Source organism: Haliotis rubra, unplaced genomic scaffold (genome assembly GCF_003918875.1).
Source record: "Haliotis rubra isolate DU_JTF1 unplaced genomic scaffold, ASM391887v1 Scf1, whole genome shotgun sequence".
NCBI classification, from domain to species: Eukaryota; Metazoa; Mollusca; class Gastropoda; order Lepetellida; family Haliotidae; genus Haliotis; species Haliotis rubra.
Window position 1 is genome coordinate 4,142,985 of NW_025764891.1, and position 15,418 is coordinate 4,158,402.

The following is a 15,418-nucleotide window of genomic DNA, read 5'->3' on the forward strand; positions in this document are numbered from 1 at the left end:
GACTCAAAGCAGTTGGGCCACTTCAAATTGTGGCAGTTTTGACCACCAGTTGGGCCATGTCAAATGTCAAATCCAAGCAAATGTGGCAGAAATGCACAAACTTTATCTCCTAAAAATACTATTTTGGAGCCAACTTACCAACAGCCTCTGTCTCGACTATGATCCACTTCAGATTGCGCATGGGCTTCTTTGGCAAGGGCACCAGCTGTCTGCTGAAGGAGTCGCCACACACTGACTTGCCCTCAAAGTTTTCCTTCTGCTTCAATAGACTGTTGAAATTGTTGTTCCAACTCAACTTATTCCTTGTCGGGTGTTCAGGTCATTGAGTAACTTATGTGTGGGCGTCTGGTTCCAGTTTTCATAGACACTGTCATTCAGCTTCTTGGGTGGTGTGTTCAACTTCTCAGTCAACTTTCGTTGAAAATTGTTGGCCATGTTGATGTCTGGAGTCAGCAGGGCCTCAATTTCTTCAGGTGATACCTTCGCCAGACGGTCCTCATCTTCCGATCCATGGATGAGGTGGTGGATCTGGTTCTCTATTGTGGTCCACATCTTCTCACTGGGAAAAAATGTCAAACTAACTTCAGCATTGTTATGTACGATTCCTTTAAGTAAGAGTGAGTGAGTGAGTGAGTTTGGTTTTACGCCGCTTTTAGCAATGTTCCAGCAATATCAGGGCGGGAGACACCAGAAAGGGGCTTCACACATTGTACCCATGTGGGGAATCGAAACCCGGAGTCTTCGGCGTGACGAGCAAACGCCTTAACCACTAGGCTACTCCACCGCCCCTTTTAAGTAAGAGAATGAGTTTGGTTTTACACCACTTATATCAATATCACAGTAGGGGAAACCAGAAATGGGCTTCACACATTGTACCCATGTGGGAAATTGAACCCAGGTCTTAATTTTTCTTGAGACAAATGAACACTTTAACCTATGCTACTCCACCATCCCTGACCCACGCCATATTTGAGAATGGATGTTATTCAATTCATTAATTCAGTATCTGTAGATCATATTTACCTTTGGCTGTCTGCTTCCATGGCTAACAAATCTTGAAGAATGTTGACAAAGGAGGCCATCTTGGAACTGCCAAACACCTAGCAACAAAGAATTTTGTTTGTGATTCTCAAATGTCAGAGAAAAAAGCAAGCAACAATGAGTACACAGTTAATATTGTACAATTGTACATTTTTGTAGCATTACGAAATGTATGGAAATACAGCCAATCTAGCAAACTAAACATATCATTAACCATATAATGTTAGTGTCTCTACAGAATCTGAATACGGATGATAGTCTGATATTGGTACTCTGTAGTGTTGGGATTGGTTGAAATCTCACAATTGATGATTGCTTCATTACCAACGAACAATCATCGAAAAAAATTGGTTAGCTTCATTTTTCAGATTTTCTTATCAAGGTTGTTATTGTAGATATGTAGTACTCTGACTGCCTAGTATTTCTGCTGGGATTCTGGGTGAGCATAGAGTTCCTGAGCAACTCATGCTTGTTGTATGAAGCAACTCAAGCTGAATGAATTAGAGGATTGCATACCATCATATCCTATTACTGATCAAATTACATAAGTCACCTGGTTCACTGGCTGCTATCATACAAATGGAATATAGCTGAGTGCAGAGTCAAACAACAAAAGCGCACACTGATATTCTTTTATAAAATCCATGTTGAAATGAATTCTTACTTTCTCTTGTATCTTATCAACAAGGTCATGAGGGCTACTGAGGTCAAGGTCACATTTAGCTGCCAGTTCTTCCTCATCTTGATGCTTCCTGGAGTGGAAGGTCTGGAAGCACAAACACACTTCTATCAACTTGAGAAACATTTTCCAGTATTACAGTAGTCTTAGACCATAAGAGTTGTCATCACGCTGAAGACCAAGGTTTGATTCCTCACCTGGTTGAAATGTGTGAAACCAATTTCTGGTATCCCCCACTGGGATATTGCTGGAATATTGCTAAAAGCGGCATAAATCCCACCTCAACCAACTCACTCACATATCATAAATCCACAAACTTTTAGAAAATCATTGTCAAGCATGCTCTGGTGACTTGAGAAAGTTTTTCCAGTATTACAGTGTGTCATGAAAATAAATTTGTTATTGGATGTTGTTTGTTACACTGTTCTCAGCTTTTTTCAAGCCTTAACAACTGAATGAGTGAGAGTTTAGTTTTTCCGCGCACTCAACAATATTCCAGCTATATGGCGGTGGTCTGTAAATAATCAAGTCTGGACCAGACAATCCAGTGATCAACAGCATGAGCATCGATCTGCTCAATTGGGAACCGATGACATGTGTCAACCAAGCCAGCGAGCCTGACCACCAGATCCCGTTAGTCCATTCTTTTTAGTTGAGTGTGTGCCAAGTCATGACAGTCATTATTAATGGTACTGACAAAAAGAAAGAAAAGTGTCCCTCCAGCATGAAATAAAAAAATCCTACTTCACTTCTAACTTTCGAGAAAAATGAAAGAGAAAAGCTTTCAGGGGACATCAGAAATGGGCTTGACACATTGTGCCCATGTGGGGAATCAAACCTGGATCTTTTGCACTACGATTGGACACTTTAACCACTAGGCTACCCTACAGCTCCTTCTGCAGTGAGAGAGAACACAATGACAATGTACCTGCAGCTGTAAGTGAAGATCGACGTCCACCTCTTCTCTCCGCAGGAAACTCAGCACATCCAACAAGCCAAGACCTGCACACAGACCACAAACACGTGCAACGCAACATTTATAAGAATATGCCACAGTAAATCAATAAGTACATTTTCATCAATCTTTAAAAAATGTGAAGCTGGATGTATTTTATTTGTATAATATAGAAGCTTCAACAATTAAGTAAACCAATCCTCCACTGATAGAGGGGCAGTGGGGTAGCCTAGTGGTTAAAGCGTTGGCTCGTCACGGCGAAGACCCGGGTTCGAATCCCCACATAGGTACAATGTGTGAAGCCCATTTCTGGTGTCCCCTGCCGTGATGTTGCTGGAATATTGCTAAAAGCGGCGTAAAACCAAACTCAGTCAGTCAGTCCACTGATGGAAACGGTTTGTTTGTTTGTTTTTGTTTGCATGTTGTTGAATACTGCACTCAACAATCAACTGACAATAGTCTCAGGGTTTTACACAGACATTTAAAAATGGGAGTCATGGTGACTCACAATATTTATTTTGGGGAGTCATTTTCAATATTTGGGAGTCATGAAAAGTTTAATATTTCTTCGTGTTAATCATTCTCAGTATGTAAATGTATGTCACACCACCAAAGGAAACTACAGCATTGTTCAATTCAAACAGCCAGGATTACTGTCGCCTCTGAGTTCTCTGGAACAATCTGACAATATCATTTTTTGCTTATCAAATCAATTTTATTGAACTGAGTTGTGAGGGTCACCCATAAAAACTTTGCGTCAAGCTTGACTCGTATGATAATATTTTGAGAGTCGTTTACAAAATTGTTGCGTCAAATACGCAGGAATCACGCGTCATTTAAAACCCTGAGTCTGTAAATAAACATGGCTGAACTTGACAATCCAGTGATTGACGTAATGACCATCATCCTATGCAATTCTGAGATGATGGCATGCATCAAACAAACCAGTTAGCCTGACAACAGATGCCATTAGTACACTCGGAAGACAGGCATGGACTCAATCTTGTTGAAGACCAATTCTAACCCAGATAGTCTCTTTTGTAAAGGCATATACATAACCTTTAAGCATTTATTCTTTCTTTTGCTTAAAGAATAATCTATTGTTATGCTGGAGCCTTCTGTCTTGTGAAGTGTACCTGCCAATTCATTCCTGCATCTCGTCCTTTCCGCGATGTCGGTGTTGCAGTTGACGATGCAGTTGAGGAAGGTCATCACTGCCGTCTTGTGGGGGACCGTCTCAGCACTTTTCAGCTCATTTAACACAATACTAAATCTGTGGCTCTGGTTTTCCTCTCTCTGAAACCACAGCAAAAGGAGCTCAGAAATATTGGGACTTTTTTTGCATTATAATGGGTTAGTGTAGTAGAAAATTTCACCCATGTTTCTTGGGGTCTCAAATATAGCGACATTAGTCAATAGTGAGCGAGTTTAGTTTTACACCACACTCAGCAATATTCCAGCTATATGGCGGTGGTCTGTAAATAATTGAGTCTGGACCAGACAATCCAGTGATCTACAGCATGAGCATTGATCTGCGCGATTGGGAACCGATGACATGTGTCAACTAAGCCAGTGAGCCTGACCACCCGATCCCACCTCTTATGACAAGCATGGGTTACTGAAGGTTCTTTTTAATCCGGACCTTCACGGGTCCATTAGTCGATAAAAGTTTAGACATGTTGAATCTCTTGATAACAAAAGACATGAGTGTGAGATTCTATTTGTAACTCAAAATTATACTTCCAATTTTTTCAGTTTGTAAACAGTAATAACAAGTCCTGTGAGTAAAAAATAGGGCTAACAAGTTGTGTCACTTGATTGTAATGGATCCAATTTCACTGTAGCAGAGATATCATGTGTTCTCACCAAACCTTGTCACGCCATAACTGACCTCGTTCAAACTTACAAGTTATCAGGCTTCAGTTATATTTCTGTCTTGAGACAGATCATACAGACACACACTAACGTTTCACCGAAAATAATTGTCAGACGGAATATGTTAACATATTATATATGTCTAAAGAGGAGTGTATCCTGCAATGTACCTTACAATTGCCTTCCCCATGCAAGGGAGTTAACTCACAAAAATATCCAGTTTCCATCCTCGCTAAACTAGTTTGGATTTTCGTGGCTTAATTGCCACCACTATTACGATTTATTCGTACTTGTTTCAAACAAAATGGTTATGCCAAGTTTATCAGACTATGCACAGATTCATTAGGCACAGCACAATGTAACTAAATATTTCAAGCCTAATTTTGCAAGGGTGGAAACTACTTCTATAGTCAGTTATCTCCCTTCTCTCAGGAGGTAACTGAGATATAATGTGTATGATCGAAATAATTCATGTATTCATTGTATTGTATATATCATTTTGTATATATCTTTCTATACCTGTACATATAGTTTGTTTCACTTTTGCATGTAAGCACTGTAAATAGGAGAGGGTTTCACTAAGTTGGCATAACTTGTACCCAATCCATTCTCTTGAATAAATATGTTTAAATCAAAAAGAAATGTATGTGAAATGGGGTTTAACGTCTGCTGAGAATATTTACTATGCAACAGACTTAAACTGGTGTACTGGTGTTATAGTGCATAGCTGCCCACTGAGATACCATGCCACAGTTTTGCATGAATACCCACATTCAGACATTATACTGCCGACCAGTCCTTGTTGTACCCATTAATGCCGAGTGTCAGGCAGGGACCAACAAGTACCATATTTTAACATCTTTTGGAATGATGCAGCAGGGGATCGAACCGCGACCTTCCACTGGGCTCTCTAACTACTACACTACAGAGGTTGTCCTTCTCTCAAGAAGATGAATATCTGTTACAACATCTCAACACTAGTAATTCCAGGTTGTCACCTTGAAGTGCTCCATTGCAGCGATGACCAGCTTGTAGCCATGGGTGCTGTAGGCCATGATAGCAGACAGGATCTCGAGGACTTGTTTCTTGGGCAGTGTATTGGTGATGGTCAGGGCTGAAACAAAGGTTTGTACTGTGTGAAGGAGTGTATGATGGATGATGATTTATATTTGCTTTCAGAACATTTCTGCAAGAGCATGGCAGGGACATCACAAAAGGGGCTTCAGACATGGGAAATGTTATTGGTCTTCAGGTCTTCAGGAGAGAGAGACAGAGAGAGGGAGAAGGAGAGAGAAACTACACAACCACAAGGCTGATTGCCACCACCCTTAGTGAACACATGATGTGTGACATTTTTTATTTCACAATAAATTTCTTGTTGAGCTTGGTAGACGTGCAGTTTTATAATCTTGATTAGAACAGGTGGCAGCAAACTCCACGAACCAGTGATCGCACAAAGGACTTTTGGGTATGACATGTACATTTATGGCCATTCTTTTCCTCCTGTATTCACACCTTGCGTGAGTTTCCTGATGCATGTTGACGTCGACAGGAAGTGGTCAAGGCCGACCCGGGTGTTGAGAATTGCACGGATACAAGATATGCAGTCAATCTGGAGGATGGCATCAGAGAACCCTGTGAAGGCCTTCCCTGTCATCTGACACAGGGAGTCCAGGAGCGAGTCGAGGCCTGATAGGGAGATGAACTCCTGTAACCAGGTTTCATCACTCGACTCCAGCTTCGTCCGTAATGCATAGTACACCTGTGGGCAGACATTGATGAAACATTGTATCAAGTATACTGTCAACAAGTTGTTTTACATAGTCAGAGAGAACAAAATGTATTCGTGTGGTATAACTCATTTATAACCCAGTGCACCTATAGACCATACAGAAATACTATATTTGTACACGGATAGTGGACAACAGCATGTTCAGTTTGATTGCATCACCATATAGCTCACCTGACCTGATGGTGGACTACAGTATGTACAGTTTGATCGTATCACCCATAGCTCACCTGGACTGAGGGAGTGTGAGATATGACGACACACTGATGTGGATCGCTTCCTTCCAGCTGTTGTTCCAACTGTTCAGACGTGATGGTCCTATCCTGCTCCACGGTGCTGGGCTGCGTCCTCAGCATCCTGAAGGACAAGTCCTCAAACCCAGCGTTGACGCAACTGTTGCAAACAATAAACGAAGATTCAAAAGGGATACAATAATCAAATCCATCATACTATATTTTCAAAAAGAAAATCTCAAATTGCAACTTGTTCCAAAGATAAATTTACATAATCTAATTTTTTTTTAGAAGGATCCTTGTGATGTCAATCACTGGATTGTCTGGTCTAGAATCGATGATTTACAGACCACTCTCATATAGCTGGAGAACAGTGCAGCTTTAAACAAAACAAACAAAAACAACCACTACAGTCCGTTTGAGACAAAATGATACCGATGAATTGCAATCTAACACAAAAACAAATAGACATAAAAGAATCAAACCAACATGGACTGCAATAAAAACAACAGACCAACCCTAGAACAAAATTGCATAATTTGTGTCACAAAAATAAAAAAGTTGTTTAAGAAACTGTCATCATTTATTTGTGCGTTTTCCCAATTTGTTACAAGGGCGCATTGGCAACTAAAGGAACAGCGCGAAAAGCGAGATTGTGACAATATTATCACAACCATACAATACCCATACAGTTTGTGCTGAAACATTCACTCCAGGAAAGGAATGTGCTTTGATGAATGTTCAAAATGTTGTAAACACTAACTGAACCATGTGACTTTGAGCTAACTCTCCTGACCAATCATCATGCAGCAATTCATCTTGGATTCAAAATGTGGTGGTGGTGGTGGAATTGGGTTTAACGTCGTGCTTGAGAATATTTCGCTCATATGACGACGTGCATGCGTGTGTATGTGCGGCTGCTTGTACTAGCCCAGACTGAAGCTGGTTTTATAGTGCTAGCCCATTGAGATACCATGCCGCAGTGAAGCATGAATACCCCACTCAGACACATTATACTGACTCCGAGCCGACCAGTCCTTGTTGTACCCATTAATGCTGAGCGCCAGGCAGGGACCAACAAGAACCATATTTTAACATCTTTTGGTATGACGCAGTCGGGGATCGAACCCGCGACCTTCCGCACTCTGGGCGGACACTCTAACCACTACACCACAGAGGTAGTGCCCTTAGCAGGCAAACTGGGAAGACGCATCATTTATATTTCCTCAGGTTTCACTTTCAGATATTATAAGTACTTCAACTGTGTTCAGAGCAACAGTATAAAACCAAATGCTAAAGCCACTTTGGCCCTCTGGGTCCTGTAATGAGCAAATCCAGGCAACCTCTACACAGCTATAACATTGGTGAGGCAGCCTAGTGGATAAAGTGTTCGCTTGTCTTTCCGAAGACCAGAGTTCGATTCCCACATGGGTAATGTGTGAAGCCCATGTCTGATGTCCCCTTGGTGATATTGCTGGAAAAATGCCAAAAGTTGTGTAAAACTAAACTCACTCACTCACTCATTACAACATTGGTTATCATTGGCAATAACTGTACCAACATGAAAACGAGAAATCAGTCAATCAAGATTGGGAATTTGAACAAACATTGTCTGAATACTAGGGCCAAAATATCAGCATCTGTGGATCTCTATAGATAACTCCCTTCATGTCTGTCTAGCAGAATGTGGAAAAACATGGCTAATCAAAACTCTTAAAGACTGCACAATTCATATTGCCGAGCAAATGGGACATTTTTCTACCTTAAACCATAAAATGAAAACTCAGAAATAATATTATTCACTATTTTGTTATTATTGTTGGTCTAACATACTAAAGCTGATCCAATTTCTTATGTTTAGTAACCATGGTAACCATGGTCTTGAGTTTCATTATAGTAAACCTGACATGATTTTAATTTGTTTTTCTGATCTAAGCAAGACTGTTACCATGGCAACAGGTGACAATTAAAGGCGGCTCGGTGATTTCCATTGTGGGTAGAAGTCAATGACCTCTTCATGTTTCTAATGGACAATGGGCTGTAAAATTATGCAACACCTTAAATCTCATGCCTGTCCTGACAACAGAAGTATTTGTTAGTCCGTCCATTAAGCCTTTGAGGAAACACCTTTTTCAATTTCCTTCATGGCCATTCTACCTTATTTTAAACATGACTGCGACTTTCCAAGATTATCCAAGCTTTTGTTCACTTCTTTCAATGCTTTTCTACCATGCATGCTGACATGTCTAATCCCTTCCTGTGTTCATTTTAACCAATGGCAGTTTTTAAAATAACTTGAGTTTGACTTAGTACAGAGTTATTGCTCATGTATGCCCTGGGCAAATTTTTTATTTTCAATAGATTAACGTATGCATGTTTGCAAACTATTCACTGTGAAAAACAACCATTAGCAAATGCCTTTTGAAAACTTCTGTAATATTTGTTTTATTTAACAGGGTTTTACCCTGGCCTGTGGTCAAGAGGGACCCTTACTCACTCATTAATGAAATTGTGACGTGAACTGAGCTGTAAGATTTAGCAAGCAGAATTTGTTGCTGTTAATTCAGATTTACATTATTATGAAATGAATCAGTAATATAATCATTAAGTGTCGACTTACACAGCAAATACATACATGTGGTACTATAATTACTCAAGCTGACAGTGAGAGGATACTAATGAAATCGGGTGGTTAAGACACATTGAGTTGGCAGGTACATCATCATATCCCACATATGTAGACAGTAGATCGATCATCACAATGTCAGTCACTGGATTGTCAGGTCTAGACTTGATTATTTACAGACTGCAGCCATATACCTGCAATATTGCCAGGTTTGGCTTAAGAAACTTAAATTAAGCCACATATCTAGATATATCAACTAAAGAGCATCTGGTTTGATTTTGAGCAATCACTTATCTAATATACGCCATCTTTCAATTATGTGAAATATCCTAAAACAATGCAGCTAAATATTTGAGGATGACAAAACAACAGGGGTAGAATTAAACATTATGATGATTACAACAGTCATAATGATAACAGTTACAGATATATGATATAATGTAATACTGCACATACATGGATGAGATAATGTTTCACCATGTATTTTTCATAAGTGTTTTACATTTGGATACATGTTGCAACACTGTGTCTTCCTCCATTAGTTTGGTTCAGGTTGCCATATACTGGTGTTACTGGTTTTGAACAGGCATTTCGATTTACAGAAAAAAAACACCATTGTAGGATTTGAATAAGCAGTTTCATGTGTCATTGGTTTTAAACACAACACTATGAATGCATTAAACAAAGACATATTGACCATACAAGCCCACATCATCACCAACGGCATGTACGTATTATTTCTTGACAGAAAATTCTGCCTGTTATTACGATAAACTGATCTACCATCACACCATGTTGTACAGTATGTTGACACACAATTTTAACCGATTTCAACCCATTGTGAACTCACCTGTTGGTCTATTATACCTGTGATTTTGCCATAAACAAATACAGTCATTTGTGGTAGTACATCCAAGGATCACATGCACTTAGATCTCTATACGATCGCACAAATGTAGTTTGAAATCCCCCGCGTGTGTTCGGCTGTTGTTTTATCGACCTTGGCCGAGCCTATCACGCAAGCTCCCCTTACCTGTGAGTCATCGCAGTTTGAATATGGCGCCGCAAGCGAAATCGCAGCTCAGCGGAAGCTGTAATTGTGTACACAGTTTTCAATGACAGTTGAAAAGATAACAATCAATTTACCTCATTACAAAGTCTGGCGATCGCGGCTACTGTGATGTGGACATTGCAGTAATTTTACAGCCTGTGTTGACGGGGAGGTACAAGCTCGCGCTGGCTCTGCGCTCGCTATTGCACGTGAGGTGAAGGGTCACGTGAATAGGTGTCGTCTGTCACTTTAACAGGTGCGCGATACAATGGAACATCTACCTGAAGAGAGTTACGGAATATGCACTATTTAACATTACATGAGTCTGAAGATGGGTTTCTTTAAACAATTTGAATTGAGCGCCCTGCTTGAGTGACATCTTGTACCTGTTTTACTCAGGTGATGAATGAACTCGAACGCTGCCGTATAAGTTTCAGCCAACAGGTGGTTTGTGAATGAATATATACCGCAGGTCATGGTTGAACGCCCAACAATAAAACATCACACTTGACGTTTCATATGTTGAAAGATAAACTCTAAAATCAACAGTACTCATTTGTGTCGTGATATATCGTGATGCTAATGGTCACTTGTGAGAGATACGCGATGCGAATGAATATTCTTATCAAGCATATCAGCATCCCGTCCAGGTGGATTAACCCCGCAAAGGTGCTTATTAGTCGCGGGGAAAGATCAAAAGTCAAGTGGAATCTTTTGTATAAATAAATGGCAGTGTACAACTGACTTAGGTTTTGATATCGCACTTTATGTGTGGTTTGATAGCCCCCTCCATTTGATAAAGCCTTCGAGTCCACCTCCCCATTTTCATTGCTTGTGTAGGAGTTATTTGTGGGGTGATACCTATAAGCAGCTCTAAAGTCAACGCAGTTGAAAGAGTACTGGTATAAAGATACCACAACAGCATGGTGGTGTAAATTCAAATATGGATCTTTAGTATAAAAAGTATAATGCACATAGTCATTGTCAATAGGAACAATGGAAAGAGTGAACAATAGGAAGAATGGAAAGCGTGAACAGATAGGTTGCAATTTTCAGATCTCATAAAACAATTAAACATGTAAATTTCTATATATATGAATATATATATATATGAATAAAAATACAGAAAAAACAGGAAATACAACCAAAATGTTAAACAATGTCTAACAAAATTTCTAATAAAGAATATATATGTGCATTACAGTTTAGTGTGAATACATTTTATGTTTTGTATTTATAAAGAAGATTTGACATAATGGACAAAAAGTTTAAAAGTATTTTATTATTTTATTAACTGCAAACATGTTGATTCACAATTATTTACATTATGTAAGAGGAACAGGACTGGCTTGACATGCATAACAGTATTAAGAATAGCTATGGTTGTACAGGATGAAAACTGCAACCAATAGTTAAGCCACAACAGACCCGTGAAGATCCGGGGTAGAATAGGTCTTCAGCAACCCATGTGCTTGCCATAAAAGGCGACTATGCTTGTCGTAAGAGGCGACTAACGGGATCAGGTGGTCAGTTTCACTGACTAGGTTGACACATGTCATCAGTTCCCAATTGCGCAGATCGATGCTCATGCTGTTGATCACTGGATTGTCTGGTCCAGACTCGATTATTTACAGACCGCCGCCATATAGCTGGGATATTGCTGAGTGCGGCGTAAAGCTAAACTCACTCACTCACTCACTAAGCCACAACATATGAAAACAAATCTGTCCTTCTAATAAGATGTGTAAAAATTCTGATCCTCAAACTGAAAACATTGTGAAATAGTGAAGTCTCTGTGATGACAATACATGATGCTGTAGAGATTTTGCAATAAAAACCTAAGTCAGTTGAACAAATTGTTTCTATGTGGCCAGTCAATAAAATGAGCCTATGACCTTTCGAAAATGGGCAAACTTAAGGGACATTCAATGATCGATACATGAATATTATGGGTTTTACCTGAACAGTCATCCATGAAGCTATGAGTAGAGAACTAAGAAAGAATGCCCATTTCTAAAAGAGGTGGGCAGTGGAGTTCAAGTGTGGCAGACAGAGCATTAAAGATGAAAAGTGATCCTTCAAGACCTTTCATGCCCGCAACACTTGAAATGATCAAGGAATTCTAGATATGTTGATGACTGACCAGCAAATGACTGAATGAACTATTGTTAGTTCAATTGAAATATCTAGTGAGAAAGTACATTCCATTCTTACAGAAACTTTGGCATTGAAGAAAGTATCAGCTTGTTTTCTTCCAAGGCTTGTGACATCAGCGCAAGAAGTCTCATGATATTTAGCTCTGTTTGAAGCTGATACAGAAAGAGTTTTGCAATGATTCATGACTGGATAAAATCTGGATTGATAACTTCCAGCTTCAGTCCCAAATAAAACTTGAAGCATCACCACAAAAAAGGGAAATATTGACCCATCAGCTGGAAAGGTTCATGCACAGGGCTGCCTGGATGCCATGGATGCCAATGATGTCATCATGGTGGACTTTACAACTTCTTGGCAGTTTGGCTTATGTACTGGACATAACATTTTGATTGAAACTTTGATGGTCAAATTAATACCTTGGCTTACCTGCAATGTCAGCTAATCTGAGGTGTGTACAATATATTCCAAGAATCCAGACATTATATGGAATGCAACTTTGAGGCAGTTACTTGATGAAATGAAGACTAAGAGACGTAGGAAGCTGAGACAAGGTGTGCTCTTCCACCAGGAGACATGCCAATCAATTCAATTCAAGTTTATTTCATGACTGAAATCAGTCATTGCTATTGATACAATCTAGTAGTGTGGCTTTAAACCCTTTTAAACCCTCCGTATTCTCTTGATCTGGATTTGTCAGACTTTCATCTTTTAAGCTGGAGCCACAATCATGAAAGAGGATGTCTTAGCAGCTGTAGAAAACATTTTGGAGAGCCAAGAGAAGGTATTACAGGAAAACTGGAATAATATTCCCTTCATCATCATTGGCAAAAAGGTTTCATACATACATACACATACATACAAACATTTGTATAGCACCGATATCCAGGACAACTGCTCAAAGGCGCTTTGTTTTCCCCCGATCATTGGATATCCATCACAACAGCACATCATATTTTTCAATCTCAACTCCCTGGGGAGCATACAACTCTTGCTGCCTACTAGGCGCACTGAGTTAATGTGGCTTTTCCATCCTTACGAGGTACCCATTCACAGCTGGTTGGACTGGGACGCATAGTCACAGTACTTTGTCCAAGTTTACTGCACCCACAACTAGGTGTTTGCACGTATTCATGGGGCCACTATCTGGTCACCTACCAACGGATTCGTGGGTTCTTTTAAGTGCACAGGGTTGTGTACTGTACACTGTTTCAGTGAGGAAGGAGATGTTCGAAATCAGTGTAGGTCAAATCTTTCTATGTGGGGGTTAACTTATGACTCTTCAAATGTAGACATAGTGTAATATATGCAACTTCTGCGTATAGAATTTTCTTTCTTATACATCAGAAAAAGAATATGGAAAGCTCAAAACAACAACAGAGGATGCATAAACAGTGTCGTCATTTACTTTGACTGCATCCCCCACAGATGAGAAATCAATTGTTCTTCAGGGGATGCAAAGTGTCATCCGTAACATTGACTGTATCCCGAACAGATGAGAGATTATGTCACCTAAATCTCAGGTATGTTTCGATGAATTTTGTTTTCTGCAGAATCCTCTTATTTGTCCATCATTTTCAGGCTTACATTGCTTTGCCTTTATCCACACAATTTTCTATTTATGCATTTAATTGATGCATATCCCAGTGGTGTAAAGTGATTACATTCAGTTTGCTGAATTGTCTCCCTAGCAACCAGGGTCCAATGGATGTGGGGGTGTTATATCACAGCTATGGGCGTTATTTCAGTTATACAACAGCATGTCTGGTTGATATGGGAGGAAGGCATGATGTGATGCAGGTCTTAGACCTTCACCACTGTGGTGAACCAAGTGTGTGTATCATGATGACAAATGCACAAACATAATCAAGTTGAATCTTATTTTACTGGCATAGCTTAGAGATACAACTCTGCACAGAGAATTGTTTTGGCTCAGACAACTGAACCACTGCATCTCCAAGTGGGTCTGAGTTTGAATCAGTATTTAGTGCAGATTTTGATCATTGGTGATTTTGTCCACTGTTCTGCATGTTTACATCTCTTGCAAGTAATCAGCTGTCAGCTTAGAAAAGCCTTCAGTAAAACATGCCATGAAAGTATGTTATGCATGATTTCAACTTAAGTTCTGACTCCCTTTTCACACATTTTCAATCTTTCTGCACTCCTTTTTCCAGCCTAACAAAATATATTTGTGTTTTTATCTCATGAGAGGTGACTAAAGATTTTATCACTGTGTTGGGTTGATGTTTGTGCATCAGGGGAGACAACTCCTCTCAGCCCTGTACATTCTTTTGCAGTTCTCTGAACTCTCAATAAAATCATTCTCACAAAATATAGGGATTATTCATACTGTTGTGAAACGCCTTAATTGCTCTAGGTGTCATTCTATGTAATCATAATTTACGGTCAGTAATATGGTAGTTATTCCGTATATAAACATTTGTTAACTCTGAAATAAAAAGCGTTAAATCCAAAATAGCATTCATGTGAGTTTAAATGCAGCTAGATAAAATTTTGAAGCCTATCAGTGGCTGATATAAATGCATGAATGATTTTAATCTTTCCAATATATCTTTGCTTAAACATTCCCATTTCTACATTAACCCCTGAATATATGATGATGAGTGAGTGAGTGAGTGAGTTTAGTTTTACGCCACACTCCGCAATATTCCAGCTATATGGCAGTGGTCTGTAAATAATCGGGTCTGGACCAGAGAATCCAGTGATCAACAGCATGAGCATCGATCTGCGCAATTGGGAACCAATGACATGTGTCAACCAAGTCAGCGAGCCTGACCACCCAATCCCGATAGTCGTTTAATCATACGACAAACATAGTTGCCTATTGTGGCAAGCATAGGTTGCTGAAGACCTATTCTACCCCGGATCTTCACGGGTCATATGATGATGATGTTTTTTTATGATGATGATGATGATGATGATGATGATGATGGTGCTTATGATGTTGATGCTTGTATGATGTTGATGATGATGATGTTTAGTTCAATATAATAT

General features: G+C 39.6%; 1 protein-coding gene across 1 annotated transcript in view; it reads right to left on the reverse strand.

Annotated features, from left to right (window-relative positions):
• Window positions 1–10,622, reverse strand: part of LOC124272658 (inverted formin-2-like) — a 28,748-nt gene extending 18,126 nt beyond the window's left edge. Inside the window, 10 exon segments of the mRNA XM_046707878.1 lie at window positions 139–301; window positions 304–559; window positions 1,024–1,100; window positions 1,706–1,807; window positions 2,649–2,722; window positions 3,812–3,971; window positions 5,549–5,664; window positions 6,066–6,312; window positions 6,570–6,732; window positions 10,345–10,622. Of these exon segments, the coding sequence (XP_046563834.1) occupies window positions 139–301; window positions 304–559; window positions 1,024–1,100; window positions 1,706–1,807; window positions 2,649–2,722; window positions 3,812–3,971; window positions 5,549–5,664; window positions 6,066–6,312; window positions 6,570–6,732; window positions 10,345–10,349 (1,363 nt within the window). The 5' untranslated portion in view covers window positions 10,350–10,622.
• Window positions 10,623–15,418: the final 4,796 nt, after the last annotated feature.